This window comes from Castor canadensis, chromosome 18 (genome assembly GCF_047511655.1).
Source record: "Castor canadensis chromosome 18, mCasCan1.hap1v2, whole genome shotgun sequence".
NCBI lineage: Eukaryota > Metazoa > Chordata > Mammalia > Rodentia > Castoridae > Castor > Castor canadensis.
In genome coordinates, this window is record NC_133403.1 from 10,882,422 (window position 1) to 10,896,714 (window position 14,293).

The following is a 14,293-nucleotide window of genomic DNA, read 5'->3' on the forward strand; positions in this document are numbered from 1 at the left end:
GGGCCCTGACAGGAAGGTCTGGGGGAAGATTGGCATGACTTTGATTCCTCCCTTTTGGATAGAAAAGCTCTACTCTACCACAGCAGCAGGGCTGGTACTAGTGACCCTGAGGACTTGATGCACAAAGGGTGAGGTAAGGTGGGCAGTACCCTTCGTTGGGGGTACTGGGCTATGGGTTCTGAGGTCTTCCTTACTGAGGGAAGGTGGAGCCTCCAACCTGGCATGACCTTCCTATCTCCTATGAGTCCTTTCTCTTTCCATCTACTTTGTCTCAGGCTAAGGATTTTCACTGGTTCTCTGGGTGCCTGGGGAACTTCCTGGGCCTCTACCACATGCCACCCCATATTTGTGACAGCATCCTTGAGTCAGTACCAATGAGCCATGGGGGTGATTGGTCACCTAGTGCAGCAGGCCTGGCAGCTGCAGAGCCCCAGGTAGAGGCAGAAGCATTGGTCCTAGGCTCAAGGTCCAGGCCCTCATAGATGGTGGGTAGTGAAGTACACTGGCTCAGCCAACACAGCCAACTAGAAGGGACTGGGGCAGCCAGGTCACATCTGTGTTGTTGCCCAGTTCCACCCAGGTCAACAGAGGGAACTTGATGGTATCTTTAACAGCCTTGGTGAGTTTGCAGGTGGTAGTCTGTGTCAGCCTAGTACTGTGGAGCAGCAACTGGGCGAGGCAGGGCAGCGCCCACAGACTGGGCAGCAGCAGGTGCAGCAGCTCATCTCTCAGCTCTGTGACGCTCAGGTCTAGCACCGCCAGACCAGTGCTGTGGCTGCTCAGTGGGTTGTGTGCTGAACATCTCATGATGATAGTGGGATCCCTGAAAGGGCCACAGTCTGCCCCACCAGCAGAGTCTTCTGGAGGCAGCTCTTGAGGCCGTAGAGGGACGCAGGTGAGATGGATTGAGCAAGCACCCGGGGCCCAGGGCCAGCCAGGACACTAGCCACCACCTGCCATGGGCAGTCCAGGCTCTTCAGTCTGGCAAAGTTAGGTTCCAAATGTTACTGTTTAAGGGAGTAACCATGAGCAATTCTGGGAACCTCTCTGAACTTTAGTTTCCCCTTTGGTGAAAAGCAGACAGAGTTGTTGTGAGGATTAAATACACACATGCCAAGGCTCAGTGCATAAACTATTATTATTGTAAAACCTTACTGTCTGCCCAGCATTGCCACACCTGCTATATCTGTTATCTCACTTATTTTTACACCAGCCCCGGGGGTAAAGAATGATGACACATTCTCTGAAGCTCAGAGAAGTGAAGAAACTCTCCAGTAAGGGAGGATCAAGTCTCCAAATTGAGGTACTCTGACTCCTGAATGCACATTTATTTCCTGTGTATCCTTTAAGATAAGGAGACACTTTCCTGTGAGGGGATAGGGTATCAGGCTGGTTCTCTCAGACTTTGGGGGCTAGAGAGGGAAGAGGCTCAGGGTAGTGACAAGGGAGGCATTGGGAGTGGGCAGCCTACCATGGGCAAGGACTCCCTGTTTTAAGCTGAAACGTACATTTATAGTCTGGGGAGGGTCCCCCAGGGCCCTCTGCATAGCCCCTCCTGTCATCTAAAGAAAGCCCACTAGGCAGATAGGCCTGATGGGGAGTCTAGGAACAGTGAACATACTACCAGCATGTTTACCATGGCAGGGAACAATTCTATGGGCTCTGAGTTCAACTTGGGCCACCAGGCCCCATGTGGGAGAGGAGTGGAGGGTTAAGTAGGAAACATGTGCCAGAGTTAGCTCCCACCTCTGGTTCTGGATCTCTGGGCCTTGGTGCCTATAGCCAGTTCTTGGCTGAGTCTGTGCCATGAAGCTGTGATGGAGTGACCAAGGGGATACCTCACAGCAGAATGCGCTACCAGGAAGCTGTGGAGGTCTCAGTTTAAGGCAGTTTGGTGTTGGTGAAGAACTCCCAGAGACTGTAGGGTAATCAGGGAAGGTGTGAACTTGGGACAGCCACTTTCCCTTTCTGGCCTCAGCTTCCTTCCCTGTAAAATGGGAATTGGGACCCAAGGCCTGCCTCCCTCACTACCTGTTGTGAAGATTTACCTGTTGTACCTGGGGCTGAAGAGGTCCAGGTCCTGTGAAAGGCCAGAGATAGAGGGACAAGTAGATGACAGGAGGTGGTACCATCCCGGAAGAAATGGGGGAAGCAGTTCACAACAGAGTGTGTAGCTTGGCTTGGGAGGTATCTGCTGCTATCGACCAGACTGGCTTCCAGGGTTGGAGCCTCAATGCAGATGAGGGTGAAGTGAGAAAAGTCTAGGTGTCAACCTGAGAAGGGACCCTGAAGGGACAGTTAGAAGAGGCTGGGCTCTGGGTAATGCTGAGCCCTTACTGCTGCTTGGAGTGAGGAGTAAGGTGGTAGATGAGCTGCTGGCAGATCATGTCTGAAGACTTCCAGAACTCATATCCTTTGAGGTGGGTAGCTTTGTCAGGGTGAGACTGGGCCCCTCTTGTACCTACCTCAGCTGTAACTTGGCATAAAGCCAGGAGAGGCTGCCTGCTGGGAGCTGGACAGGCTGGTCTGAGGCCCGCAGTGACCAGCGGGAGGAAGCCCAGACAATGGGCCCTTGTTCCCTGTCCTCAGGCCTGAGTCCAGCAGCTCGGGCTACCAGCCGGCAGCCTGCCCACCCTCGGCATCCCCGGGGGACTTGCCACAAGGGAGAGGCCGGACCAGGCCCCTCGAGGGAGCCCTGCTCCACAGACGCCAACCCTAGGGAATAGGAACAAGCCAGGTCAGCATGTTCTTCTTCCTCTCATCCCCCCAAGCTATATAACCACCATGGGGCCCTGGGTCTGGGATGACAGGGCTGGGGGTTTAATGTTTTACAGCACAACACCCTGGTTCTCTCTTGGTCCTGACCAGGCCCCCACAGAGGCCCAGCTTGGGACAGAATACAGGGTGTGCTTTCCACACAGCTGGCACTGAGCATGCTTCACTACCCGGAACGTTCTTTTGTACTGTTCCTGTTTGCAGCCCCAGAGACAACAAACTGTGGTTACTGTGGACTAGCCAACTGCAAATAGATGCGGGAGTTCAGAGCTGGCAGAGCTGATAGTGGATGTCCTTATTTCAGCTGACTAGGTGTCAGGGGCTGGTGACTGGCCACAGACACAGAGTCCAGAACTATGTCTGTGCTCACAGACAGACTTCTGCAGGTGTCAGAACAGAGCCCAGGGAGGTGGGGGTTGCAGGTAGCAGACTCCAACTTAGCAAAAGAAGGGACTTTATTGTGGTCCAAGTTGTGGGAGGAATGCAGTGGACAACCATGCCCAAGGATGTCCAAGCAGGATGGAGACCAGTGGACAGGGGCTCTAGCTTAGGGTAGCTCTCTTCTGGCCCAGGAATGAGAGTCTAGGAATTCTGTTTTGTGAGTGAATTTGTCAGAACAGTCTGTGATCTACAGGGTCCCTGTCTGACTTCTGTTCAACTAGGGACTCCAGGCCTGGCATACAGTGCAGCCACTTGAGAAACAGGTGACTTACACAGTCACATTTTTTTTAATCTTTATTCATTTATTCATATGTGCATACATTGGTTGGGCCATTTCTCCCCTCTGCCTCCCGCACCCTCCCTCTCCCCCCATCCCCCTTGATTCCAGGCAGAACCTGTTCTGCCCTTTTCTCCAATTTTGTTGAAGAGTAGATATAAGCAATAATAAGAAAGACAAAGCATTTTTGCTAGTTTGAGATAAAGATAGTTATACAGAGAGATTCCTAGCATTGCTTCCATGCACAAGTGTATTACAACCTGAACTGATTCATCTCTACCTGACCTCTTCACTACTTCCCAGTCACCTTCCCATATTGACCTCTGTCACTTTAAGGTTACTGTATTAGCTCCTCTGCAGTGAGGACATCAAACACTTTCAAATTTTGGGTTTCCTACCTTTCCCGATTCCTCCTATATATGCTCTCCCCTTAGCAGTCATACTTGTTCTTGAAGCTGGCATCAGATCTCAGAGAGGGATAGCCTAAGTCCACAAAGCAAATCACACAAGGACCTAGACTCCTAGCCCTTGTCACATACTGCTCAGCCTGGGGCCCATGCCTGTTGGCCTCTTCTTCTTGGGCATTGGAGGTCCCTGGTCTCCCAGTAGGTCATGGGAGATGGGGTCTACCAGACTGAAAGGAAGACCACATTCCTATAAAGGATGTTGGTGAGGAGGGTCCCCTCAAAGCCCAGGTCCTGTGGGTGGGGAAGAAGTAGTTGAGTGAGCTATGAGTCAGGGCCTCCCTTCTTTAGGCCAATCAACTGGATGCCCCTCATGTTGGTTTCCATCTTCCTTCCTGAGGCTTGCTGGAGTCTCTCCACAGGCACAAAAGCCAATTGTCCAGAAGCAGGTGCGCCCTTTAAATGCGTGAGGAGCATATCATGGCCTTAAGAAAGCAATAAGCAGATCACTCGGATGTATCTTGCTGTGATGTGATTTGGTGCCTTCATGGGTTAGGGTTTGCCAGGGGATTCTGCTTCTCTGATCACCACCAAATTCCGATGTCCCCAGCATTCCCTGCAGGCCTTTTACCTTCTCTCCTATCCCTGAGGCCTCTTGAACTGCAGCAACTACCTGTTTGCTTGTGGGGGTGGATTTCTCTCTCCCAGCTCAGTGTCTCAAAGGCAGCACAGACTCAGCCTATTCATCAACAGCCCTGAAGCGGCCTTCTTTTCCTGTGCTGCAGTCTAGTCCTGGGGTTACCATGCCCATCTTCCTAGGAATCACCCACTATTCTTCCTCATCCTCTTCTCTAGCAGTTTCCCTTCTTCCTCTCTACCATTCCTGCCAAGGTTCAGGCCTGACTGCCCAGCAGCCTCCTCCCAGGACTCCCAACCTCCCACATCCTTCAGGCTGTCAGACCTTCTCTATGAAACACACACTTGAGTTTGACCCTTAACCTGGTTGGTGGAGACCAAATACTCTAGAAGTTGTGTGACATCAGAGACTTACACACAGTTTGCAGAGTCAGGGCTCCCTGACTTGGCCATCACACTCTCCTTGCTCACCAGCCTTCTCTCTCCTTCCCTGTGACCAAGCTTTTGGTCAGGGTCCTGACCTGGCCCTCCTGCTTTTAGCCTTTGACCTTCTCATGTCTAGTCCCACAGGCTTAGTGTGGGGCCGAGCATCCTTCCAGAGGGCCCATTTAGAGGACACACTGACATGTGATGGAGCAGCACAGTCAGGAGGTGCCTCCAGCCTCTGTGTGTATCTTCTCTAAGCTAGAGAGCAATGTGTTTTGTACATAATGTAAGTCCTGAGCAAGGAAGATGGGCCAGATAGGAGCATCATGGGCTGTAGCTGCAGGAACCCAGCAAGTTACTGGCTAAATAGGACTCAAATCCCAACCTCTGGAACACAAGTGACCTAGCTAGTCTCTGAGGGCCCTTCCCCCTAGATGTTGCCAGGGAAAATGCCCAGCTGGTCCTTGGGCTCCAGACACCATCCCAGACACGGATCTGTGCCTTGAGTTGATTGGATGTTGCTCTGCTTTTGCTGTTTGTATTTTCAACATGGTTTAAGCCACAGTTGCCAGTTAGGAAGGATCCAGAAGGAAGAAAGGGTGGCTAGTGAGTCCAGGCAGACCCAGACAGGGCCCTAGACCACAGTCTGCCTTCCACTGCTCTGAACAGCTCCCCTTAAAGGTCCAGCTCCATGCTTCCAATTTGCGTTGCCCAGAGAAAAGAAATGTGGAAAGGGTGTGGGGCTGGGAGGGTGGGTTCTTGCCCTCCCTCCCTTCCTTCCTTCTCCTTCCCTTCTTCCTTCCCTCCCTCCTTTCCTCTCTCCCTATTACTAACAAGCTATGTTGGTCTCTGTCTCTTTCCTTTCCTTTTCCTTCCTTCCTTCCTTTTTCCCTCCCTCCCTTCCTTTCTTCTTTCCTTCCTTCCTTCCTTCCTTCTTTCCTTCCTTCCTTCCTTCCTTCCTTCCTTCCTTCCTTCCTTCCTTCCTTCCTTCCTTCCTTCCTTCCTTCCTTCCTTCCTTCCTTCCTTCCTTCTTTCCTTCATCATGCTGGGGATTGAACCCAAGGCTTCTTACACACTAAGCAAGCACTCTACTACTAAGCTACATTCCTTTTTTTTTTTTCTTTTATTATTCATATGTGCATACAAGGCTTGGTTCATTTCTCCCCCCTGCCCCCACCCCCTCCCTTACCACCCACTCCACCCCCTCCCGCTCCCCCCCCCTCAATACCCAGCAGAAACTATTTTGCCCTTATCTCTAATTTTGTTGTAGAGAGAGTATAAGCATTAATAGGAAGGAACAAGGGGTTTTGCTGGTTGAGATAAGGATAGCTATACAGGGCATTGACTCACATTGATTTCCTGTGCATGGGTGTTACCTTCTAGGTTAATTCTTTTTGATCTAACCTTTTCTCTAGTTCCTGGTCCCCTTTTCCTATTGGCCTCAGTTGCTAAGCTACATTCCTAGCATCCTCTCTCAGTTTTCTCAGTGAGCGATAGCTCACCACTTCCCTCCATGCCTCAATTTCTCTATCTCTAATCATTTGCCTTCTGCAGATCAAACACCTGCATGACTGGTTTCAGCTCACAAGATGGGACAGCTGCTGCAGGGGGTGGGGACAAGGCAGAAGTAACTTGGCCAGGGGTGGTGCTGGGACCCATACCCCTGTCTCCTAGGGCAACCCAGGGCTCAGGCTCTCTGGCTAGTGTAGCAGGAGTGTGTGGGATCAGAGTGTCCACAGGTCCAGATGTGTGCTTGTGATGTACAGATGCCAGAGGTGTGTACTAGGTGGCTATGGGCTGCCTGTTAGGATGGGTGATGAGTGCCTTGTGGCTTTGTTTGGCCTGCTATGGGATCTCCTGCTGCATCCAGCCAACCAGCTGGGCTGTGCCTCCCAGGGTCCTCTGTCCTGGTCCAGAGCTTCTCCTCATTCTGAAGGAGGGGGGAGCTGTCCTTTCCCCACTGCCCTTCAATAAGAAATATCTCTCATTCAAGTCCCTCCTTTCTTGCTAAGGCCTGAATTTGGGCTCTTAGCGCCATGTTTGGGGCATCCTCAACACACACATACACACACACACACCCCCCAGACCTCAAATCCCAGCGCCGCCGAAACACTGGTCCATCCTCCTCCATACACAGTCCTTCAGCCTCTCTGCTCTTCACTCTAACCGGCGCCCTCCCGCCCAAGCAAGAACCTCAGTCCCTAAAAAGCCTATGTCGTGCTCTCGGAACCCACACGCCCCACAGCCTTGAGCCCCGATCCCTCCCGGGCTGCCGGCGCCTGGGGGCCCGCTCCTTCTCTCGCCTGGCGCAGTAGGCGCAGCAGCTGCCGGGCGCGCACGGGCTGCAGCTGGCGGAGCATCGACCGGATTTCACCGATGCAGCGGCCCGGCGCTCGTAGGACGCTGGCCCGCAGCCCGTCTCGGCTTTGGACTGGCGAGCCGCGCCTACATGGTCGCAGGGCAGCAGGCGCCGGGCGGGCGGGAGGCCGGGCTGTCTGCGCCCCGCCCCAGACAGGGATGCGCAGAGTCAGGATCGCCAGGTCCAAGGCTGCGCGCCCACGCGTCAGCCACAGGGCTTTGGGACAAGGTGGGGATGGATCGTCGGTTTGGCCGGCCGGGGTGTCGTTGGGGAAAGCCCCACCCACATCAGACCTGGCGCTGGAGCGCTTCCGAAGGGACACCAGGAGAAATGCTGAGCCCCGCCAGGATGAGGAGGCGTTTGGCACCTCTCAGCCCTCTGGCCCCAGTGCTGACTGGGGAATAGTCACCCTGACTGTGCATAGAGCACTCTGGGAGGGGTGGGGGTGCTTTAGGCGATGTCAGCACCTGTTTTCAGGAATCGCCCCTGCGGCGCGTATTTGTCTGACCTGTCCACCCTGCATGATACTACTGCCTTGGCAAATCCTCAGTGGCACTCCCTGTTTGGCCTGGGCAGGCTGGGTGGAGCCCACCCCCCTCTCTGACCCCCTGCCTGGGAGATGAACGGGTTGAGGCATGCTGGTTAACCGTTAAGCCCAGCTCTGGGCAGCCTGGCAGCAGGCCTTGCTTCTGTCCCTGGTTCCAGTCTTCCTGCCTGACAAGGGGAGGGGCCCTGGCTCCTCTAGGGACCTGCCTAGCTAGAAGGGAATCCTCACCTCCCAGGGCTTTCTCAGCATTTCCTCTTGGAGGCTTGCTGTCTGTGCAGCCCTCACCTCTGGGCTCCTGTCATTACTCTGGTGGGGTCATTTGTGGCTGTGGTTGTCAGTCTTCACTCCCACAGGCAAAGAGCATGTGACCAGCCTGTGAGATTGGATGAGTGTGCAGAAGGGCTGAGGTGTGTGACCAGAGACTTATCTTCGGGTATATAGTGAGAGATGACTGCCAGGATCCTTCTTTTGGGTGAGACATTCTTGCCCAGAAATTGGGGGTGGGGGTAGGGAACACGGTAGCAGGTTTTGTGATCTTCTGGGGCTGAGTCCCTTAGACAAGGCAGAAGACACCCACTGATTCCTCTAATCCGTATTAGGCCAATTCCTGGGTTCCCTTCTCCCCAGCAGCCTCCCGTCCTCCTCCACTTAGTATTTTCCTAGGGCCACCTTGGCACAGCAGGTTTCCTGCATGACTGTCCAGTCTTCCCTCCCCCAGGGCCAAGGCGCTGTGCTGAGTTGACACTGTGTTGGTGCCAGAGCTTTAAGCAGCAGCCCCAGTGCCTCAGAGACCTCTCAGACCCCCCTACCCAGAGTTGGCAGCCAGGTAAGCCCTCCTTCTCCTCCCCTGTATGTTCAGGGCTGGAGCCAAAACTGGATGGATCCCAGATCCTGACCAGATGGCTCCAGAGGCTGAGCCAGGCCTGGACAGCAATCCCTTGAGTATGAAAAGACTGAAGTGGGGAAGGAGGATTGAGCATGGCTGTCAGGAAGGGAGCAACCTAGGCAGGGGCATAGGGGTGGTACCCACAGCTAGAGTCCTGCGACAAGCAGAGAACTGCCCCAAGCCCCAACTTCCGCGTTCCTGGCTGAGAGGCTATTTTTCCAGGAAAGGAGGGAGTGTGGTATCTGGCCCAGGCCCCTAGATGGGCCTCCCTTAGCCTGCTGTGGGGGTACCTAGGGTGAGTTGGCTCTTGTGAACTATTTCTGGCTTAGCCTGTTTTACACTGGAGTCCCCAGAGACACAGCTGTACTGTCAGGAGTAGGGCTATCATTCCACCTCACGCAGCCTCCATGTATACTTCACTAAAGGCTTCTGGCATCTCTTCCTCAAATTGACCTGGGCAGCAGAGCTTGTGAAGATCCAGTGGGGTAGAGGGACTTCAGTGTTGCCCTCTCAGCCCCTAGGGATGATGTACAGTATGGGGGGTTGACCTGAGTCCTTCATGACTGCCCTGCCATTCCTAGGGAGCCACTGAGGTTGGTTGGAGGAACAGAGAGTCAGATAGGTAGGATATAGTCAGACACCAGGCATTGATGAAAGCATACAAGACCCAAGTGGGACCTGCCACCAGATAGATATTGGTGACAACCACACCTTGGGTGGCTTGCCCTTAGCTGTCCATGTGGTGATCCAGTTGGAGTGATAGGGATCCAAGGTCTAGAGTGGAGGGTTGCAGCTGGGGCTGGAACTGGACCAGCCTCTACCTTTGGGCCCTTTCTCTACTCACCCAAAGGGACATCCAAGTCCAGGAGGAATAAGTCAACTCAGGGCTGATGTTATCTCAGCAGGTAGCCAGGTAACATAGAGCTTCTTGGTAGCCATGGCAAAGAAAGATGCAGAATGATTTCAGAACCTTCACTAGAAGGAAAGAGACAGATAGATAGTCTATGGAGACAAAGTTTCTCCAAGCTTGCTCTGCAAGGATGGGGTTGTCAGCCTCTGGCAGGGATCGTCATGAAGGAACAGCAAAGTTCCTTCATATGGGATAGGGACAGCACATATATAGGCTCAGGACTGGATTCAAATCCTCTGGGCTGCCCTTTGTTGAGGATATAACCATAGACAAGGCTCACAGCGATATTAGTTTCCTGTGGCTGCCATAGCAAATTGCCTCAAGCTCGGTGGCTTAAAACAAGAGATGTATCTTCTCATAGTTCTAGAGACTAGAAGCTTGACATCAGGGTATCACCAGAGCCACACTCCCTGAATGCTCCGGGGTAGGAGTCTTACTGTCTTTTCCAGCTATCTTTGGTGCTCCTTGGCTTGCAGCTGCATCGCTCCAATCTCAGCCTCCATCATCACACAGCTGTCTTCCCTGGGTGACTATCTTCACATGGCCTTCCTGTAAGAACACTCGCTAATGAATTTGGGGCCCACCCTAGTCCAGTATGATCTCATCTTAACTAAATACTTATGCAAAGACTCTCTATTTCTAAGTAAGGTCATATTCTGAGCTTCTAAGTGAACATGAACTTGGTGGCGGGAAGGGTACTGTTCAATCCACATAGTGGTCTCTTCGAATCTTAGTTTCTTCATCTGTGAAATGGGGGGAATAAAATGCCCATCTGGCAAAGGTGTTTAAAAGGCCGTAGAAGCCATAATCTTCTGTGGCTTCTTTCTTTTTTTATGTGCTAGGGTTTGAACCCAGGACCTTATACATGGTAGGCAAGCACCTACCACTAAGTCGCATCTCTATTCACTCTTCTATGACTTTATATGGAATGCACTCAGCCCCCCACAGCCAACTTCTGTCCATTCAGGGATGATTCCTGGGGATACTCCACAGGCTAAGACACACAGAGGAGGTGGCAGCAACAGCTTGTTCACAGAGTTGAGCTGGATGAGGGCAAAGGAACACTTCAGAAAGTTGTATTGAGGTCGGGGGCCTGAAAGAAGAGTGCTTCAGGCCAAGGCAGTAGCCTGTAAAAAGTCCTGGCTGGAGCATTAAGTGCAGAGGAGATGGGCAGGCACCAGCAAGGCAAGAATTTCTCCGAGGGCAAAGGGGGCCTCTGAAAGGTGTTCCAATGGGGGAGGGACGTGCTCAGATTTGCATGCTGAGAACTGGGGCTACATTAGGGGGACAGCATCAGGGTTGCAACCTATAACTGGGAGTCACGAGGTATTAGGAGTGGTCGTTGGGAGCTGGGGGGGGTCAGGTGTGACTGGGTGGGAGTCATAGATAGAAATAACTGGAAGGGAACAGTGAGGATGTAGGGGTGCCTACTTAGGGCTGGTGGAGGTCTGGGGAGGGCAGTTGCTTAGCTCAGGTTTGGGCATGTTGACCTGGGGTGTCTGAAACATCAGCCAGTGGTTCAGTCTTGGACTCATCATTAAGAGAGTAACTGAGCCCAGCATCCAAGAGGTGAGAGAGGCAGAGAAGGCTCTGCAAAAGAGGGGAGCTCTGGAAGCCTGGGTGAGCTGAGCAAAGTGTGCATGGAAAGTGTGGGGCAGTTTGAGCACTGGTGAAGTCATGCAGAGTAATGGGTAGATAGATAGGCTTGGTGTGTGACTGGGAAGCTGAGACAGGAGTGGGTTGGTTCTCCTAGAGACCGGGACATGTGACAGGGTGAGAACTGGGACACGGATAAGACTCAGCCTTTCTCTTCCAACCCTCTGGAGCTCCCAGACACTGCAGATAATTACCAGGTAATATAATAAATGCCAGCTGGAGAGGGTGACATGGGCAGAGCAGACAGGATGGCCAGGAAGTGGGCACTTTGGACCTCTGCTCTGAGTTGTTCATCAGGCCACAGAGGTAGCTGCAGACCCAGGGTTTGGAGCTGGGGCAACCCCTGTGAGGCTTTGGAGAGGGGTTGAATGTCTCTTGCAGTCTGTGCACAGCCATCCCAGTCAAACTTCTAGTTACTTCTGCTCTCCACATAGGAAACTGAGACCAGGAAAGGGGAGCTGTCTAGATCCTTACCCATTAGTGACAGGGGAAAGGTTTGAATCTAGGGACTCTAGGGCTTGTACTCCTGCCACTGAGTTTGCAAGCTGGATGTCATCCATCAGGTGCCAGACCAGGCCTGCTGCTCAGTGCTCCCAGGCATTAATGAGTGGGTAATTCTAGAGGCCCACGCTCTTGGCCAAGCTCCAGACTCCATCTTCACGTCAAAGATGGATGCAGAAATAGGGAATGCTGCAAATGGTGCCAGGAGGTGTTGACCAGGCTCTGGGGGCACAGGAGCTCTGCTCATACTATAGTCAGTCAATGTTTACTTCTTGACCACCACGGGGTGATGTCAGCCTCTTCACTGAGATAGACTCTTCCTTCCATTTTTAATATGTGGTCTGTGTGGTTCTGAGAGGCCGTGGGCCTGGTAACCACAGGGTCTGTGTCTGCTTTTCTGCTATATGGCTTCAGACAGTGGGCAGGGTCTGAGGCCAGGCCCACTGGAAACAGGCTGGCTCATGCAGCCCACAGAAGGCATTACAAAGAGGCAGATTAGGGCTTGACACTGGGAAGAACTAACCAACCACCCACAGTCTTGCTGTCTTTAGAGGTGAGGAGGTTACCATTAGAGCAGGTGTGTAAGATGATCTTTTCTGGAGTGGACCAAACATTTGAGATTCTGTTATCCTAAAGTTGATTAAGATGCTATGCTGTTAAGATTCTATGCTTTTAAGATTTGAAGTCACTTTCATTCCATCAGCTTATTAAGAATACAAAATGTCCTGGATGATATCAGGTTTCCTGGGAGGTCCCGAGATTCTGTCTGCAGTATGCAACTGCTGCTACTTGTATCAGGACCCGCCTACTTTGCTTACTCATGCTGAGACTTAGGATGTCACTGGCTTTATCAGCCATGGCCCTTGTGGTGGCTCACTTGGGGTTCAAGTCTTGCTCTGCATTTCCTGGCACTCAGGTGTTGTCAGTTTCCTGGGCCTGACAGTGAGGTGGAGCGTGGTCCAGGTTGCAATGAGATACCACTTTCAGGAAGTGGTTTGCACAGCCTTCCCTTTATTGTGAGTCCCTGTCCTGCTGAGGGACTTTGGGCAGGTCCCTTGTCCTCTTAGAATTTGGTTTACTCTGCCGATAACACACACTTTGCCTTACCAGGGCTTCGTTTTCCCAGATTGGGGGTGGGGCACATCCTGGGGGCTTTGGTAACAGGAAGTGCCTCAGCGGTCACTCTGAACTCATTTCTCAGTAAGGGAGCTGGAGATTGGGTCCTGAGCCTCCCCTTGGACTGGTCCCTTGAGCCTCTTGTCTAGCCAAGGCCCCTGAGGCACCATGGTTGGTTGGTGCCAGCACAAAAGGGGTAATTAGTTGATGAAAGGCACTGGGACAATGGCAGGGGCATCCTCCATCCAGCCTAGCATGGGAAATTTCCTTCAGAAACAAGGACATAGAGAGCTCAGCCAGTCCCTATCCACACTCCCTTCTTCCCATTTCCTCTGCCATTTGCCTGGTTCCTGAAACTGTCAAGGAACTAATGGGCACCCACCATAGTCTTAATGAGTGAGCCAGGGTTAATGGGTTACCCAGCATGGTGACATATTCACCAGCCTCCCAGGTCTCTCAAAGTCCAGAATAGCCTGGCCTTCAAGGTCTAGGCTTGGCTGCCTCCTTTTTCCAGACTTGATGTCTCAGGGCTCAGGAAGGGCCCAGGGAGGAGGACCCAGGGAAGACAAGAGGTCCTTCTGAGCACTTACTGCTCCTGCAGAAACTTCCAAATCCTGGCCTCCAGGCACAACTGGTTCCTTCTGCTGGCATATCCTCCCCAATCCAATCTCAGCTCTAACCCGGATTCCCAAGGCCTCATTCTAATGTCTGCCTCTTCCTCCTGCCCTGGGCCGACAACACTATCTTATCTCCAACTAGGCTAGAAAAACTTGGGAGAAGAATTCAGAGGAACCAGGATTATCTAGGGGAAGGAATGAATAATGTATTAATGATCATAATTCTAGAAGGCAACAGGTCCTATGTGGCCTAGAGGCTTGGATTTATCAGCCCTGCAGTGGCACCCATCCCCCGTCCCATGCAGTAGGTCACAGTAGGTCAGAGTGTGAGCAAATGGGCTCCATACCCCAGCTTCCACTGCCCAGTGTCCTCCATCAGCCTGACTGCCAGTGCCCCAGGAAGCTAGGGCATTAGGAAAGACTCCCTTGGTTTATGTGACTCCCTTCAATCTAGGTGACCACCATTTCCCTACACTCTCCAACATGTAGTTTGGAGGGTTGGAGGAGGGCATGTTTTGAGGGGTGCCTCCTACCCCAGAACTGCGGAAGGAATCTTAGGCTCTTTAAAGCTCATGAGGCCTCATGCTTCCACCCCAACTCCTGCAGGTATAGACACTGGCTGCACTATAGCTCTGTGTGACAGCTATTTATTGGAGGTGGCAGTGTAGGTCACTTCCATCTAGGGAAACTTCAGCCTGCCTGCTTCTGGCTGAAACCTAGCTCATTTAGCTCTACTGAGTCC

At 52.6% G+C, this 14,293-nt stretch overlaps 1 protein-coding gene and 1 long non-coding RNA gene across 2 annotated transcripts; one reads left to right on the plus strand and one right to left on the minus strand.

The window, feature by feature from the left end:
• Nucleotides 1–325: 325 nt before the first annotated feature.
• Lrrc75b (leucine rich repeat containing 75B) lies at nucleotides 326–7,606 on the minus strand. Its single transcript, XM_074060816.1, is given in 10 exon segments — nucleotides 326–516; nucleotides 519–785; nucleotides 788–872; nucleotides 2,286–2,413; nucleotides 4,062–4,090; nucleotides 4,092–4,123; nucleotides 4,126–4,191; nucleotides 7,263–7,345; nucleotides 7,348–7,454; nucleotides 7,575–7,606. Coding segments are annotated over 10 exon segments (1,020 nt in total).
• Nucleotides 7,607–7,674: 68 nt separating this feature from the next.
• LOC141418914 (uncharacterized) lies at nucleotides 7,675–10,979 on the plus strand. Its single transcript, XR_012443572.1, has 3 exons — nucleotides 7,675–8,337; nucleotides 8,584–8,691; nucleotides 10,111–10,979. It is a non-coding gene; the product is annotated as an uncharacterized lncRNA (long non-coding RNA).
• Nucleotides 10,980–14,293: the final 3,314 nt, after the last annotated feature.